Consider the following 17,754-nt stretch of genomic DNA (forward strand, 5'->3'; position numbering starts at 1 on the left):
CAGGAGGTTTAAATGTAACTTCATTTGTTTTTGAATATTCAAGTGTAATGATTCTGTAAAAGATTAAAACATACGTTTCAACTTTATCAGATATGTCAATTTCCATTTGCTCCTAACCTGCCACTAATACATAGGTTCACTGGGCTGCCAAAGAACCCATCTGATCATGGAGAGAGATGAAGGTATCAGTGGAAAAAGAGCACGGATACCACGGCATTTATCCAAGCAGTATGAGACCCGTCTTTGCATCCCTGAAGTAAGAATGGCCACTTTCTCCAATTAATTTGCTCTATACTAAATAAAGCAGCATTGTCTGTGAAGAGTTACTCCATACCCATAACATTTCACTACTATAGTTACCAATTCAGAAGTTAAAAAAAAAAAAAAAAATACAGACCAAATCCATGTACCCGTGATCCTTTGTATCCTAAAATGTAGAAATATTCTTAGTTTTAACCAAGAATTATATTGGAATGAAGTAAAACATCTTTTAAAGTAATTTTAAGTATACTCTTATTTGTTACTATATTTCTACATAGATTATTTAATATTGCTGTGGACATAATTTAATTGATAATAATATATCATAATGTCAACCATTACAGTGATCCAGAATGAGATTCTGGCTATAGAGGGAGCTTAATTATTAAGCAACACTTTCCTAAAAAGCTTCTGTATTTCTGATTGGTAAGAAAAACAAAAAAAAGAGCGTCTCTTATTGAAATAACACTGACGTTCAAGCTCGGGCCCCCTTCTTTGTGTTCAACATAATTAACTCTCTAGGACAAAATAATGAAACATTAAGTAAGTCACATTAATAAGTTACAGTCATCTTCAAGAAAACTCGATGGGCAACTCTGGTGTTACAATTGTGTATCTTGGATCCAACTTAGGGATGAAGTCCTGAAAGTGTTTAGATGCACCAGTACCAAAAACGTCAAGGACTTTTCGGTTCATGACGGCAAATCTGTATAACAGAGGACACAGGGAACAAGTACTTAATGAAGTTTATAAAAGAAGATGATTCACTCCATTTGACTTATCTTACATGGGATGGGAAGACAGAAAAGGCTGACATGGCAAAAGACTCAATGGCGGATTCAAAAGTCACTTTGATACTCTTCCTCAAGATTCACTGTCTCATATCTTCTTTAAAAAGATGATAATCCCCAAAACTGAAACCCCAGAGATTACCATCATTATTTCAAACCCTTCTAGAATCCTTTCCACTAGATTGTGTCAAATAGAAAAATAGGTTCATTGTGATTTTTCTGATGAATAAAATCACAAGAAGCTAAATGTAAAATGAATGCGCTAACATTTACTGACAAGCGAAGGTATTAAACGTAATTCCTCTCATAATTGAAATTTTAATGTCTCACAGTCAACAGAAAATACATCCAAATGTGACTGAAGGGCAAACAGCATATAGGGTTTCAAATTTCTAACAGACACAACATAGTAAAAACACACCCTCATTTTATCCATCACCTAACCTAAGAGATATAAAAATTTTAAAAGACATGTATTTTAGCTAATGTGCAGGATGGACCTTCTGTGTCTCTGTGCCTGATCATAAGCATTTCTTTTCTGGGGAAGATACCAAGGTGAAATTAGTTTTGAGTCATTGGCCAGTATCATTATTCCAAGAGCCAATAAATGTGATTTTTAGATCCTTCCCAAAGTATGTTCCCTTCCGAAATAATCAACTGGTTAAATTCATTGATGTGCAAAAAAACCTAAATGACAAAGAAATAAATGATTAAATAATAATAATATAGAGGATACACAGTGTCATGGCTAAGAGGAAGAATTCTGCAGTCAGACTGCCTGGCTCATATCCTAGCTCCATTCTTTCCTAGCTCTGTGATTCTGGCAGGTGTTTAACCTCTGTGTGCATCTCAGTTTCCTCACATTGTAAAAGCAAGATATTAACAGTACCTATCTCACACAGCTACTTTAAGGATTAAACATGTATGTATATGTATGTTGTATGTGTGTACGTGTGTATCTTAAAACCATTTCTGGGACATAGTAAGCACTATACAGCTGTTCGCTATTACTAATATTAATGGCAGCTACTATTTACTGAATGCCTACTAGGTGCTAAAGGCTGCCACAAACACCTCGATTTTCCCACAAAGTATGTATTATTGTTTCACTGAAGAGAGAAAGAAACTTGAGGCTCATGATGGTAAAGAATTTTCCCAACCGGTGACACAGCTAAGGGTATCAGAACTGCAGTCAAACCTAGGTCTGTTCAATTCCCAAGCTCATGGTCTTTCTATCAGGTCAACCTGCCTCCCAAAGAATTAGATTATAATCAGGAAATGCTAACGACAACAACAATAATAAAGAATATGACAGTAAAGGCAAAGAAAAATGTGCTTACAAAATCAGGCAAAAGAATATGATTATTTTTCCAAAGTGGAAATCAGTCGATTGTTCAGGCATGATTTCTAATGAATCTGTTTAATGTTTTTAATCAAAAAGAAGAGATCAAAGATTTTAAAAGTGAGACTTAAGAATATTATATAGTAACTTATCAGCAGTTTGCAAGTCAACATATTAATCTAGAACACTTAAAACATCTAAAATAGGGCTTCCCTGGTGGCGCAGTGGTTGAGAATCTGCCTGCCAATGCAGGGGACACGGGTTCGAGCCCTGGTCTGGGAAGATCCCACATGCCAAGGAGCAACTGGGCCCGTGAGCCACAATTACTGAGCCTGTGCGTCTGGAGCCTGTGCTCCGCAACAAGAGAGGCCACGATAGTGAGAGGCCGGCGCACCACGATGAAGAGTGGACCCCGCTCGCCGCAACTAGAGAAAGCCCTAGCACAGAAACGAAGACTCAACACAGCCAAAAATAAATAAATAAATAAAGAAGGAAGAAACTATTAAAAAAAAAATCTAAAATAATATAGGGAAAAAAATAGTCAAAATAATGTTCACTAAAAGAATGCCCCATGTTATTCTTATTAAATTTTAGGTCATATTTGATTTATAGCTAGATACCTACTTTACCACTGAAAGAATATTCCCTCAAGTAAACGAAAAGATTCAAAATCTTTTTTATGGAAATTGCTTTTTTTCTATGACCAGTTAAAACATCTCAGTCACTTACCTGCCCTTGGTGAGCCTTAAAAGGAACTTCCAGTAAGATGGTCGCAAGGTCTGAACCTCCATGACAGCCTAAGATTAGAATATTCAATTTGAGACTTCTTTTAGTAAACAGCAAATATCATCAGCAGTCTTAGGCAACAGAACATATTTATCTCTATTTTTATCGCTCACTGTATTTAAAAAACCACAGTGATGACAGTAGTAACAAAAACATGTTATTAATGTTTAAGTTGATAACTCTCAAGAATCTTTGTAAATATGCCTTCAAATAGGAATACTGCTCATGGAATAATAATTGAGTTAATAGTCATTATTATTGGGAAGCATTTACTAGATACCCATTAGATAGCTGGCACTTCGCTAGTTATAGTAAGTTTACCAACTTGGCAGCATTACTGTGAGAAACTGCAAATAAAAGCTGTCCCCAAAACTTTGCAAAAGCCCTAAGACCATTAACATCAATAACGGTGATTGCAGAACTTAAAGAGATTGAACGATGCTTCTATTAAACTAGATTCTACCCCTATCCTCACTGCCTGAGTAATACTGGGGAAAAGCAATTATTCATATTTATGCCCATGGTATCTTTTTTTGAAGTAAAATTAAGTTAGGGCATTCTAGCCAAGGTACTAGAGTGATAATTCTCCTACAAAAATTGCACTCTATTTAAACCTAAAAATTGTTGTGTTCATAAAACATGACCTAGCCCACTAAGTTAACATGTTTAATGATTTGAAACTTACAACCTATCTTGCTAATAAAACAAAAAAAGCATAAAATGTAAAAACTGGAAATGTTCCCAGGCCTTTATTTTTCCCCCATTTGTTTAATATACACTAGAAACAGAAATAATTCTACTTCTCATTTCAAAAAGTTATACTTACTGCCTGGAAGCAAATTGCCGTAGAGATGGAATAGATGATAGTGTCTGCATGGGGAAAATAGGGAACCTTTCCTGCTTCAATGCCTTTGAAATACATTGTCTGCAAAACAAGCACATAGTGCAAGATTTATAAAGAACACAACTTTAAATAGCATTACCAATAAAGTGGAGTGATACGTTCCCTATCTACAACTATTTTTTCTACCTTTCAAAATCCTAACAATCCTTTCAGAGCTCAAATCATAGGTACATCTTCCCTGACATGTTAAGTGTCAGCCCTTCCCTTTCCCTCATTCACTCACCCCAAACCCCAGATGCCAGTAATAATACTTTTCTGTGAAATTCAACAGCACTTTATTTCTACCTCTTTCATGCTATTTATTCTTCACTGCTATTTGTACAATGCCCAAGTCCTCCCTTCTCTGTTAGATCTATTCATTCATTCATTAAACATGTACTGGTGTAAACCCGATTAGTGCATAAGAAATAACCAACACACTTTAATAAGGCTACAAGAGATCTATATTGATTAGATGTGTAGATCATCACATGTGTATGTATGTGTACCTATGTTTATCTCAAAAAATATATATATATATATACACATAAATAGATATATGTGTGTATATATATATATATATATATATATATATATATATAGGCTCCCCAGAGGAGGGAGCAACTATTCTGTCTAGGACAAAGGACCAAGGCGAATTTCAGAAATGACTACATTGAGTAGTGGGCATCTCAAACCATCTGCAGTGAAGAACCACTTTTTAAAAAAAAAATTTCCAACTATCATGGCCTGATGCTTTTATAATACAATAAAAATGAATTACTAGAATTGAACCAAATTTTCACTATTACATTCAAAAAACAAATTACTCCATCGAGTTGCTATAAGGTTTCCAAATGCTTCCTCTCAATTTCTATCCTTTCCTTGTCATGAACTGGTATGGTCATGAACAGTTCATAGACCAGCACTAGTCTGCTGACCCCACTTTTAATACTGCTGCTTTCTAAGAGGCCTAACATCAACAACTAGATAAGAGAGGAAAAGCAGGGGTAACAAACAGGGTGAAAATACATGACATGTATGGGGAATTTCCAGCAAATTTATATGGATGGAACAAAGGATAATTCATGGAAATGGGTTTTCTGGAACATAGGAATGCTAAAGTGAAACAAGTAAGAAAAGTGGAAAAATGACCAAGACAGAATGGTGTTTCAATAGGTTGGAGGGAGCTTTAAGAAGACATGAGTGGACCATGAAATAAAGAACATAAAATAATTTTTTCCAAGAAAAAAGTTGTTTATACAGCTGATTTTTAATTAATATTATGTATTAATATAGCATTTTAATCTAAAATTAACTTCAATCTGTAAGATATGTACAAAGAGATTTATAATCTACTTCAGTAACAAGATAAACACGGGCCATTATTTTGAAAGTAATATGATAATATATTACAAGGTACAGATATACTGTAGTGTATTCCTGTTAACAAAAATGAAATTCAGATGTGGTAGAATGGCATCATAGAAATGTTATGTGAAACAGGTATCTCTTGATATATGGGATCATTGTGTTCCTAATTATTTCCTACAATAAAACTTATCTGTTGACCTAGAGTCTAAGTTAATGAAGAGTTGGGACTGTATCCTATACTTCTATATGCTTACCAGCACCACCACAGTAATGGGAACATAATCGATACTCCATAAATATGTCTTGGAAATAATTTTTTCCAAGAAAAAAGTTGCCTATACAGGTGATGTTTACTTAATATGCATTATATAGTAATACAGCATTTTAATATAAAATTAACTTCAATCATAGGAAAATGATTGCCTATTATACCATAGTCGTTAATTCCACAAAGGACATAGTAAGCTTACACTTCTAATTTCCTGCATTTAAAAAAAAGTTCTCATCAGCACACTTATCAGATACGATCTGTTGATACAAGAAACCGCTGCTTGGCTTTAAAACCTCTAGCCATTTAGAGAAACATTTTACAAACTAGATCTCAATGTTGGATGGCCCCTATGTCAAAGAATATATTTTTGCCAGCTAGGGCAAAAAAATATATTCTCTCACTCCCCTTTTCCTCTCTGTTAGCAAGTCCTGCCAACTCTATCTCCTAAACATACACCAAATCTGTGTGCTTTTCTCCATCTCTACTGCTACCATCCTGACACAAGCCACCATTTCCTGCCTGAGACGAACGGTTCTCTCCCAGATTCCAGTCTTGCCTCTAATCCATTCTCTATATAATAGCCAGAATATTCTTCTTAAAATGTGAATTAAATCACGCCATTTCCATGCTTAAAGCTCTCCAATGGCTTCCAAAGGCACTGAGAAAAAATAAATGCCTCCTCCCCTGCCTCTTTCTCCTCTCTCTTTTTCTCTCTCATTTGGATAAAACAAATTTGTATAATTTTCTTAATGTCATTAGGGACACAGATTTTTCAGTGAGATAAAACTTTTTAAAAATCAAACAAGTTAAATAAAATCTATAACCTGAACTTTGAATTGAAAACATCAATGTGCTCCTAATTATTTTCTCTTTCTCTGAAAAGAAAGGGAAAAAAAATAGGATGCTCTAACTCTGTTCACTGGAAAGGCCAAGAAACGACTAGCCTAGGAGCAAAAAACCTTTAGCACCCAAACTAAAGTTTTCCAAATGCCATTTCTCACCAAAAGAAACTAGGTGCCACTGGAGAAGGCTGATTCTATGTCTGGAGCAGGGAACCACCCAGGTGAGCCTGGAATATCTCGTTTTATCACAAAGCAAGAAAACTATCAAAGATACGGGCATTATGTCAAAAAAGAAACAGGAGTCAACTTGAAGAGGCTCTCATGGCCAAAGATGGGGCAATTTGAGCATAATGACTGCCATAGGCTGAAACAAATCAAATACGTTAAACTCCATGTCTTCATAAAGACACCTGACGACAAAGACTTACAGGTCAACTTTGCAGGATGCTAGGGACTAACTCATGCCAAACATTAGCAAATAAAGGGAAGTAATCAAGCACTTTATTATGACTTTGTGAACAGACGATCTCACAGTAACCAAACAGCTGAAAGGGAAAGTTCTTTTTGAAGAATTCCCGCTAATAAATGCAGAAGAAACAATAATATTAGATTATGATGATTTTGCAACCCTCAGTGAAATAATAAACCCTGGTCATTAATGGCTGCTAAAACAATAGGGGAAAAGATGGGGAACCTTATGTTGGCTCTATCAACACGGAGCCCACCGATCCATCTTAGCGTCACAAAAAGAGAGACAACCCGACATTTTTGTGTTTCCTAATGTGATGTAATGGGAATTCACACACACAGTAAATGTGAAGTTTTTCTGCCACTACCATCCCCCTAAAAGAAACTGAACCTGAACTTGCTTAAGGCTCTGGATCTAATTTACAGTTTACAGACAATACATGAGTTAAAGCAACATGTTATAACACCACCAGTGAGGATGCAATCAGCAAAATCCACAATGTGGGAAATTCCAAAGAACTAATAACCTAGAACGTCAACAAATAAATGGCAAGGAAAAAAAGAAAGGGGGAAGAAAAGAAGAAAGGGTGAGGGATAACTATTATAAACTAAAAAGAGACTTTGGATCTCAACTGAAACAAAGGGATTGCAAAAGACATTTGTGAGGTAATACTGAAAATGTAAGCTCTAATTGGATAACGATAATATTAAAGAATTACCAGGTTTTTAAAATTTATGACATGTATTTTGATTATACCCTGATGGCATTGGTGATTTGTTTGTCTTTAAGAAGTCCTTATTCTTTAGTTTTATTTTTTAAGGACTCTTTCTCCTCAGTTGTTTATGGATGAAGTGATTTGATCTCTGGGATTTGTTTTAAAATAATTTGGTACTTGGGGGTTTGGAGCAGTATTGGTGAAAGGAGATTGGCCAAATGCTGTTAACTGTTGAAGCTGTATGATGGGTACATGAGGGTTATCACATTATTCCTTCTATGCTTGTGTATATTTGAAAATAACACAAAGAAAAAAGAAGAAATAGGAGAACTGACTTTGTAAGTACTTTTATAGGATTAGAATTTGCTTTTGAAACTGAGATATATATTTACTACTAAAGCAGCTAAAAAGCTCTGTATCCTTTGGTTGTATGTGCTTAAAAATGTTTGCTTACCTCTACCAATTTGGAAGCTAAATACATGGAAATTGTTGTGCTTTTATAAAACATCATTGATACTCCCGCCAAAAATCCTGAAACAATAAATAAGGCAAAACTGATCAGAACTCAAAGTATTTCTTTGTTATTAAGTCACTCAGAAATGTTGATTCACTTAAATAGGAAAGAACTTATTTGTAGCACTGCCTTTTGTTACAACAAAATCAAGGACAGTAATATAAGTGATGACATTAAAATGGGGTGAATTCTTATTTATTATCACATATTTTTAAACTTAAAAATTGACCTTTAGAGTTAGGAACCACAGTTCTGATACACATATCACAAGAAACTACATTCTAAATTTAACTTTTAAAAACAGCAGTGGTCTTGCCAAATACAACGATTTTTTAAAATAATTTTTTAAAGGTTACTGGTATCATTTCTGATTTTAAGTGGAAATAGTCATTCATCTATTCTCCTAACAGCTCAAATTATGTTTAGTGCTGTCATCACACTTCCCTCCATTGCTTTCATTCTATAAATGGAAAACCAAGGTGGTAGGAGGCCTGGAATACTAATAGTAGGGATATTACTAATAAATATCTGAAAAGTTGTCTATTTAACTTAATACATATACTGAACTCACAGAAAATGTTTAGTTTTTATTTTTATAAAATTACTTGAGTTCCTAAAAAAATTATTATTAAAAAATACATCACTTGCCAGTGGTAAAATCAGAATATTTTAAGAAATCTAATTGCACTTCCATTAGTCACTTATATAATATTTTAAGTCTTTATGTTCTTTTGTGACACATTCCCTAGAATTTCTGGCCCGTAGCAGGACAGACACCCAAGTCATTATATTGCCAACCCAAAACATCAGATGGCAAGAGAGCCTTGATACGTTAAACTTCACAAATATAAAATGTTTGTACTAGTGCCTTAATGGGGATTCTATTACAGAGAAACGAAGATACAAAGAAATCAGATGAATTTGAAAACCATGTCTGCTTCATTCCTACTACTGATTGATGCAATAGTAATATATGTATTTTATCATTGCTTTACCAGCTATAATGGCATGCAGTTCATCATCCAGATTTCTGACCCAGCGCAGGAAGCAACTAGTACCCTGTATCAAGAAGAAAATACAATGACTTCAGTTGTTTCAGTTCTAGGAAAAAAATGCATGTAACATCTGTAATGGGTGAGTCATTAGCTGACCTTGGAGGCAAATTGGTGATCTTATTTAAATCAAACTGAATGTATGATTGGTAAAATTATGAACAGTAACCTGTTATAACGTTACTGTTTGGATAGACCCTATTAAGAAATTATACATAAAATTTTCATTGTAATGATTTTTCAAAATGAATTCAAAAATTCTACTTTTGTTTAGATGTGGAATGCTGGGAAAAGTATCACTCCCATTCTAACAAGGAGAAAAAGCTGGATAAGCTACAACTCTGTCAAGTCAGAATCCTATACTTAGAGAAAACATTTTTCAATATCAAGGTGAAATAAAGACTCTCTCAGAAATTTCGCACCAAGCTGGCGGGTAATCCCCATGTCGGTGTGACGTGCTAGCTCGGAAGTGTTTTCTGCTGCTGTCATGGTTCCTCCGCTAAACTGCATCGTTGCTGTGTCCCAGAACACAGAACATTGGCACGATCAGATCGGGGACGAACCATTGTCAAGAACGGGGACCTGCCCTGGCCCCCGCTCAGGAATGAATACAGGTATTTCCAAAGAATGACCACAACTTCTTCAGCAGAAGGTAAACAGAATTTGGTGATTATGGGTAGGAAGACCTGGTTCTCCATTCCAGAGAAGAATCGATCTTTAAAGGACAGAATTAATATAGTTCTCAGTAGAGAACTCAAGGAACCTCCACAGGGAGCTCATTTTCTTGCCAAAAGTCTGGATGATGCCTTAAAACTTATTGAGCAACCAGAATTAACATATAAAGTGGACATGGTTTGGATAGTGGGACACAGTTCCGTTTACAAGGAAGCCATGAACAGGCCAGGCCATCTTCGACTATTTGTGACAAGGATCATGCAGGAATTTGAAAGTGACGCATTTTTTCCAGAAACTGATTTGGAAAAATATAAACTTCTCCCAGAATATCCAGGTGTTCCTTCTGATGTCTAGGAGGAGAAAGGCATTAAGTACAGATTTGAAGAATATGAAAAGAACAGTTAATATGAAAGTGTTTTCTGATCTATTTCAAGCCTCCTCCTCCCCCCCAAAAAAAAAATTATGTATTTTTTGTTGTAAAGACTTTTGTTGACTTTAGATCTATGGATAATTATTCCTAAGCAAAGTACCTTTATTCCCCATTAATCTTAACTAGACTGTATCAGATACCATTTGTGAAACATTTCTTGCTGTAACTGCCTGAATGCCCATCAAGGGTCAAGAATAGGTTACCAGCACCTGCCTAGGGTAGAATATCTACCAAGACAGCCCAAAGTGGGAGAGTCCCCTGATAGCATAAGTTGAAACCAGAGCCTATAGAGCTAGGAGATAGGCAGATGGGTCCAAAGGTCAGAAATGGATTATAAATAGAAGAGCTAGCACTCAGTTATTAAAATTAGATCAAAAGAGGGACTGTGAATTACTCTATATCACACTTGTGAAAAATATTCTGTTCACTCAGACCGGGAGTCAATAAGTTGAGAACTCCAGGATATTCCACACGGATAGTAAAGAGGCAGGTATGACACTACCTTTTCGGTGGTTAAAGGAGAAGGTCTGAGACCTTAAAAGACTTTGTTTCTGATCTTCAATGAGATTCCATGGGATGTTACAATGATAAAACAAGAACTGGCTGCTCTTTACAAAAAAGAATAATCTAATATCAAGCATAATGGCTAAAATTAAAAATTCAAGGAGGTAATAAATTCAGAATGAATATTGCTAGAAACCAAAATTACTAAGTTAGAAACTAAACTTCACAGAATTAAAAAATGAAAATTAAAACATGTTTTACCCATCATGTTAGCAAAGATTTAGATTAAGTATCCAAAAAAAAAAAAAGAGCATTTTCTGCCTTATAAATTGGGACAACCTTTTTAGAGTGTAAGTTAGCAATATCAATTAATATTCAAAATATTCTGGGTTTGGACCCAGAACTTCCACTTCCAGAAATTAATCCTGAACAAAGAAATGGACCCAAGAGTATTTGTTGCAACATTTTTTTTCAAACTTGGAAAGAGCCCAAATGTTGATAAATAAGAACTAACCAATATGTCTATAAAATGTAACATCTGCAGCAGTTAAAAAGGACAAAGTACTGACAGAAAAACACCAAAAACTGCTAAGCAAAAGAAGCAAATTGTGTATAATACTCAAAATGTTTAATAAATGTTAATGTGTGGGGGAAAAAAAAAAAAAAAGATTCTCTCAGACAGATAGAAGCTGAGAAAATGCACCACCTGCAGACCTGCATTACCAGAAATGTTAAAGGTCGTTCTGCAGGCAGAAGGAACAAGACACCAGCTAAAAATTTAGGTATAAAAAAAGAGATGAAGAGCTCTGGAAATGGTAAAATGAAGGTAAATTTAGAAGACATGTTTTTCTTATCTTTAATTGTTATAAAAATGAATCAACTGTCTAAAGCAGTGGTCAGAAAACTATGGCCCACTAGGCAAATCTAGCCTGCCACCTGTTTTTACACGGCTCATAAGCTAGAATATTTTTACACCTCTCAATGGATAAAAATAAAAAATAATAATATTTTGTGACATGTGAAAATCATATGAAATTCTAATACAGTGTGCTAAATTTTTATTGGAATACAGCCATGCTCATTCATTTATATATTGTCTATGGCTGCTTTCACACTATAATATCAGAGCTGAATAGTTATGAGTGAGACCATATGTTCCACGAAGCTTAAAATATCTACTCTTTGGCCCTTTACAGAAAAAGTTTTCTGACTCCTGGTCCAAAACAAAAATAGCAACAGCATATTGTGGGGTTTATAACATATGAAAAGATAAATGAATTGCACAAAGGATGGGAAGGAGGAATTACAAGTATGATGTGGTAAGATTCTTACACTATACTGAAGTGGTATAATATTATTTGAAAATATTGACCAATAAATTAAAAATGTTTATTATAAATGTTAAGACAATCACTAAATTTTAAAAAGACATATAAATAATAAGTCAATAGTGATGATAGAATATAAAAAATACAAAAAAATTAATATAAATTTAAAATACAAAAAAAGTACCCCCAGAATCCAGGAGACAAAAAAAAAGAGGAACAAAGAAAAAAATGGAACAAATATAAAACAACTAATAAGAAAGTAGATACAAACAGATATAAACTCAACTATATTAAATGTAAAGAGTCTAAATATACCAATTAAAAGACAGTGATTACCAAACTGGATACAAAAGTAAGAACCAACTATATGTGGTCTAAAAGAAACCAGCCTTTAAACTGAGGTCACGGAAAGATTAAAGAAGGAAAATATACCATCAAATATAATCAAAAGAAAACTGGAGTAGCTATATTAATAGTAGACATAGTAGACTTCAGAGCAAGGAATATTACCAGGATAAAGAGGAACATTACAAAATGGAAAAAGGGTCAGTTCACCAAGAAGACACAGAAGAAATAAGGTTTGTTTGCCTGACCTTCTCTTAATTACATTCTTAGGAAGATGCAAAAAATTGATAAATTTTTCAGAAATCACATATGGCTTTGGAACATGCTGTATGAATATTTTTTATAATAGATTTTCTGACCCAGTTGCATTTTCCTTAGTTTAATTACCATTAGTTTATATTACCTAAGCAAATAAGTAGCAAAAATGTAAACAAACAAAAAAGCCTATGCTCTCAGATATGCTGGATGGTGGAGAATAACCAACCTGGGCTAAAAATGTTGGAGATAATCCACATATAAATATTTAAGAGTTTATCTTAAGAGTAAATACAAACTCTATGACACAAGAAATGAAAAAGAATGTGAATATAAACATATTATCACCAATATTCTGTGCTATTAACTCTTGTATATATTCAAAGATATAAGTAATGCTTCCTAGTCAAACCATATTGAAAATGTTTTCAATGTTAGTAATATTTCATAACAAGTGATTAATTAACTATAGTTTATAGTTTGCCACTTTTTCCTTTCCATTTCAAAATACTTTCTCCACATCTACCTTTTATAGGTAAACTTTATCATAAAATGAAACACAACCACCTTATCCTAAATAATTCCAGAATTCAGTTTTTCCCAGTATTTCCTTTTAACAACTGTGTGTGTGCACACGCACACACGCATGCACATGCATACAGGTCAACCTTAGTTAACACATTTTAACCTTTAAATTTTGAATATAAATTTTAGATGTTTAATAAAATATGTCAGTAATATGATTTACATATTAGTGATTCCCATTAAACAAAAGGCCTTTACTTCAAACTGCAGAGTGCTGTGTCACAGATGATCCCTATATATGTGTTTAGGTGGGTGCTTATTATATATGTGTGGGTACATTTATAGGAACATGCAGAAAGAGGTGGAAGAATGTTAACTTTGTTTATTTGAGAGAGTATAGTAGAAAGAGTGAGTGAGTGGGAGATGGAAAATAAGTCATTGCTTATATCAGTTACAACAGAAAATCCTTACTGTTTCTATCAAAGGTTGATATCAGCTAGGAGGGTCTGAAAATGTTTAAATTAATAATCAGGTAGTAAAGTTATTCAGAAAAAACAAATAGATACATCACTTTTGATGTCAGAAATATCAGGAAGTTCATATTTTCTCAGTGACTACATTGTTGAAAAAAAGAAAATGAGTTTTTGAAAATCTTTAATATTATGTATAAATGCAAATACATCTACACTTTCAAGCTTTAAGAGAAGAAGTATCTCCAGCCTCTATTCCCAACATAATGTGCATATTTGGTGATGAGATATTTACAAATACTATAGAAAGAAGCATTAAAAAAAAAAATGACAGATGAGTTAAGGCCGTATCTCATTTTAACAATAGCCATGTTATTTATTTCCCACTTTTCTTTCCTCTTCTGAAAGCCTTACCTTGTATATACTAACAAAAGAGCCCAGAAAAGCTCCGAGCTGGAAGTTTTCTTTATTGTAGAAGAGAGAAAGTAGCCGGGATGGCTGTGTAAACAGATGCCTAAATGCAGAGGGAATCCGGAGGCAGCACTGGATCAAGTATCCCACGCTAAACATTCTGATAAAACCCTAGAGAAAATTGGGAGGAAATTCTGATTTACAACCAAATTTTGAAGAACAATAGATATAAATTTTATTGTTGCAGAATCAAAACGGAACTAAAAATATTAAGACAAGTTTATATCACAGCCATTTTCAAAATTAAGTCCTAAACCTCAAACAATTTTAAAACAATTGCCTTAAAAATAAGCGTGAAATCTTGCAGCAAACATACTTTCTATGATTTACAAAGGCTTAAAAAGTCTCCCAAGCACTGGCCAAGTCTACCTATGCACCAGACTTCTACTTCTTGACATTTTGTTGACATAACTGGGATTTATAATCCCTAAACCACAAACAGTTTTAGAAACAAAAGCACTGCAACTCCAAAAAAAATAGTTAACAAAACCAAATGCTTTTGGAAATTTTAACAGAAAATGCCTCTTAATCATTAGTTTGAGCAGAGATTCTTTTGACAGAAAATAATTGTATTATCTGTTTAGACCTTTGGTGTCAACTATTTAAACGATCAAGTTTAAAGAATTTTCCAGGAAAAGAAATAATTCTATCTAGGTTTTTACTTCTGTGCTCAATGTGTCAAGCTGAAACATCTCTAGGGAATGGCAGCTTTAAGGTAAACTAAACAAAACCTGAGAAAGCAAATTTGCTACAAATCCACATTTGCTGTCAACATTTCTCCATATTACCTGCAACTATCCACAGTGTAAAAGGCAGGAAGGATGACTAACGTTGGTCAATTTCATTTCACTCTTTAGGAAAATGAAGTTTGATGTCACTTAAGGGTAACAGACTGAACAATTCCAGTCATCTCGAAACAAAATGTTATCAAAAAGAATAGTATTTTATACATGATTCAACCAATACACTGTAATACTGATCTCCCATCCTCCTCCTCTTTCACCCCAACTGGAATGGAAAAACGTCTATATTCTTAGCAGCGTTTGCTGCTAAGTTTCAAACGTCAGGTTTGTACCTTCTGGATAGCAGCCTTCTTTTTTTTTTAAAAAAAAATTGAGTTACTATGAAGAAACATTCATTAATTTACCTGAAACTACCTAATACCTGGTTAAAACATGAAAATTAAATTGTCCAAACAATTAGCATGAATTATCATGCATTTGCTTAACTGAAACTGCCTAGTGTTTGTTTAATGCATGAAGTGGTCACACCTGTATCTTGTCACTGATAATATCATAATATTAACCTAAGGGTTCAAAGATCACACTCATGTTCAATCATTTCACACTATTTTCAAGAGATCTATTCATCCTTCCATCCATTCACCCTTTCACGTATTCAGGAAAGATTCAGTGAATGCCTCTCATGTGCCGAACATCACACTAGATGCTGGGGATAGAGTAGTAAAGAGGACACAAAGCCCCTGCCTTCATGGAGCTTCCATGCTCATTAGAGGAAGAGAAAATCAGTAAACAAATAAACATAAAGTAATTACAGATTACAGTAAGTGTTGAGAAGGAAGTAATCAGGGCACTGGGAAAGAAATTAACAGGGCACCCTATATTAGACTGAGTGGTAAGGGAAGGCTACTGAGGATGTGACGTTTAAATAGACACAAAAGAGAAGGAGCTGGCATGAGAAAAACATTTCGGGTAGCTTGGACAAAAAGCACAAAGCCAAAAAAGAGACTGGCAGGTATCAACAAAAAGTTCGTGTGAATGGAGTATAGTGAGTTGGGGGGAATGTAATTCATCTGAATATTCACTCAGGGGTATGATTTAACATGAGGTGTAACTGAGTCCATGGAATAATGAGGTGCACTGTCAAAATATTTTACTATACTTGTGATATAAATTCCTCATCCACAAATCTCCAAATAATTCTACATTCATGGACATAATATTACAATGTATACATAAATTAGTAAGTTTATAGTACTGGTACACGCTTGAAAGAATGACTACATTTTTTTCATAGCTCAGTAATTCTCACTAACTTTCTCGTATACTTTTTAAAATATATCACCTCTCCTCTCCCCCAAATTTCTCAAATACCTCTAATTTAGTCAAAATGCTTTTCTTAGTTCCCCTCCTGAAGTTTCCCCTTGAACTAGAATTATGTCCAGTTGGAGGGAATAATAACCCTCTCTGGGAGCTGGTAGACTTTGAGGCAGCCGGCAACATTCTTTTTTTTTGTTTTGCCACTTTAAAAATGGGGCAGGAAATCAGATTTGGAAAGAGTGTGTCAGAAACTACTTCACAACTCAAAAAAATACTCTACTGCTTTTACCCCTGGTTCTGTCTTTGAGTACTTTAAAGGTAAGTGTTGGCTTGGGTGCGTGCCACCATCAACACTCGGCCACAGGCATTCACATTCGTAGGCACTAATGTGATACAGTCCCTCCCTTTCTAGAGGGACGGTCAGGAGGCTGTCTTTTGGGGTGCTGTACAACTCTGCTCTTCTCATCATCAATAAAGTGGGGATCAGATGTAAGGAAGAACATAAATTTTCTAAAGCATCAGGATTGTTAGAGCACCATCCAAAACTAAAGAACTTGTAGCAGATGGTGCCACCTGTGACAGACTAACTGCAATGAAAATTAACTTCCTTCTCAGAGTTGGTGGGATGGGGGGATGGGCGGCGGTGGCAGGCATGGGATGGGGGATGGGGAGGGAGCACGGCCCTGGTACACTAATATATTAGGGAGTGGGGAATTTATGTCAGTGGGCATAACTAACTTTCTTAATGTAGGACAACTGTGGACATGCTCCAGTTACCTTCATGCCTTAAAAAATGTAACAGCTTTACAAGTCCAAAACCAAATGCCACTGTCCCAGATGGTACGGTGTTATGTGTGTGACTGCCGATCCCCTAGCACACAGCACAGTCCAGGGGCCTTGTTCTAAGATGTATTCTAATGAGGATACATTGCAAAGTACAAATTTTAATTTTAATTTGACTTTATTTTTCTCTTCTTTGTTGTTGTTGCTTCACCTTCTACTTTGTAAGTTTTACATTTATTAAGTAAGCTAATGTAAAAATTATTTAACAAAGGATCTGGTAAGTGAATACTAAAAGCTAAATTGTTATCTATTTCTCACAAGTGTCTTATTCTTCAAGTCAAATGCAAAGAATGATAGCAATGATTGTCAACTTTTCCATTTACTTTGAAATTATGTTTTAATAAGTAAGTTTTTTCTATACATATTCCCTGTGGTTATTAAAGTAGATTTTATATACTTACTTTAATGCAATAAGAGATGCAATTATCCTCATAGTGTTTGCAACATCTATGCCTTGGTCCATGCTTACATCTGAAATTAAACCAAAAAAACTAATATAATTAAAATGTGTGTGTGTGCGTGCGTGCATGTGTGTGTGTGTGTTGATCTGC

At 34.6% G+C, this 17,754-nt stretch overlaps 1 protein-coding gene and 1 pseudogene across 1 annotated transcript in view; one reads left to right on the forward strand and one right to left on the reverse strand.

Moving 5' to 3' along the window:
• Nucleotides 1-660: 660 nt before the first annotated feature.
• The window catches only part of TMEM135 (transmembrane protein 135), a 243,351-nt gene continuing 226,257 nt past the window's right edge, over nt 661-17,754 (reverse strand). The window contains exons 9-15 of the mRNA XM_036860344.1: nt 17,605-17,674; nt 14,244-14,411; nt 9,241-9,304; nt 8,186-8,262; nt 4,007-4,105; nt 3,124-3,191; nt 661-967 (exon numbers count right to left, since the gene is read on the reverse strand). Coding sequence (XP_036716239.1) covers nt 835-967; nt 3,124-3,191; nt 4,007-4,105; nt 8,186-8,262; nt 9,241-9,304; nt 14,244-14,411; nt 17,605-17,674 — 679 coding nt within the window. The 3' untranslated portion in view covers nt 661-834. The remainder of the gene's footprint in view (nt 968-3,123; nt 3,192-4,006; nt 4,106-8,185; nt 8,263-9,240; nt 9,305-14,243; nt 14,412-17,604; nt 17,675-17,754) is intronic.
• Nucleotides 9,539-11,140, forward strand: LOC118899139 (annotated as a pseudogene).

This window comes from Balaenoptera musculus, chromosome 8, assembly GCF_009873245.2.
Source record: "Balaenoptera musculus isolate JJ_BM4_2016_0621 chromosome 8, mBalMus1.pri.v3, whole genome shotgun sequence".
Taxonomy (NCBI): domain Eukaryota; kingdom Metazoa; phylum Chordata; class Mammalia; order Artiodactyla; family Balaenopteridae; genus Balaenoptera; species Balaenoptera musculus.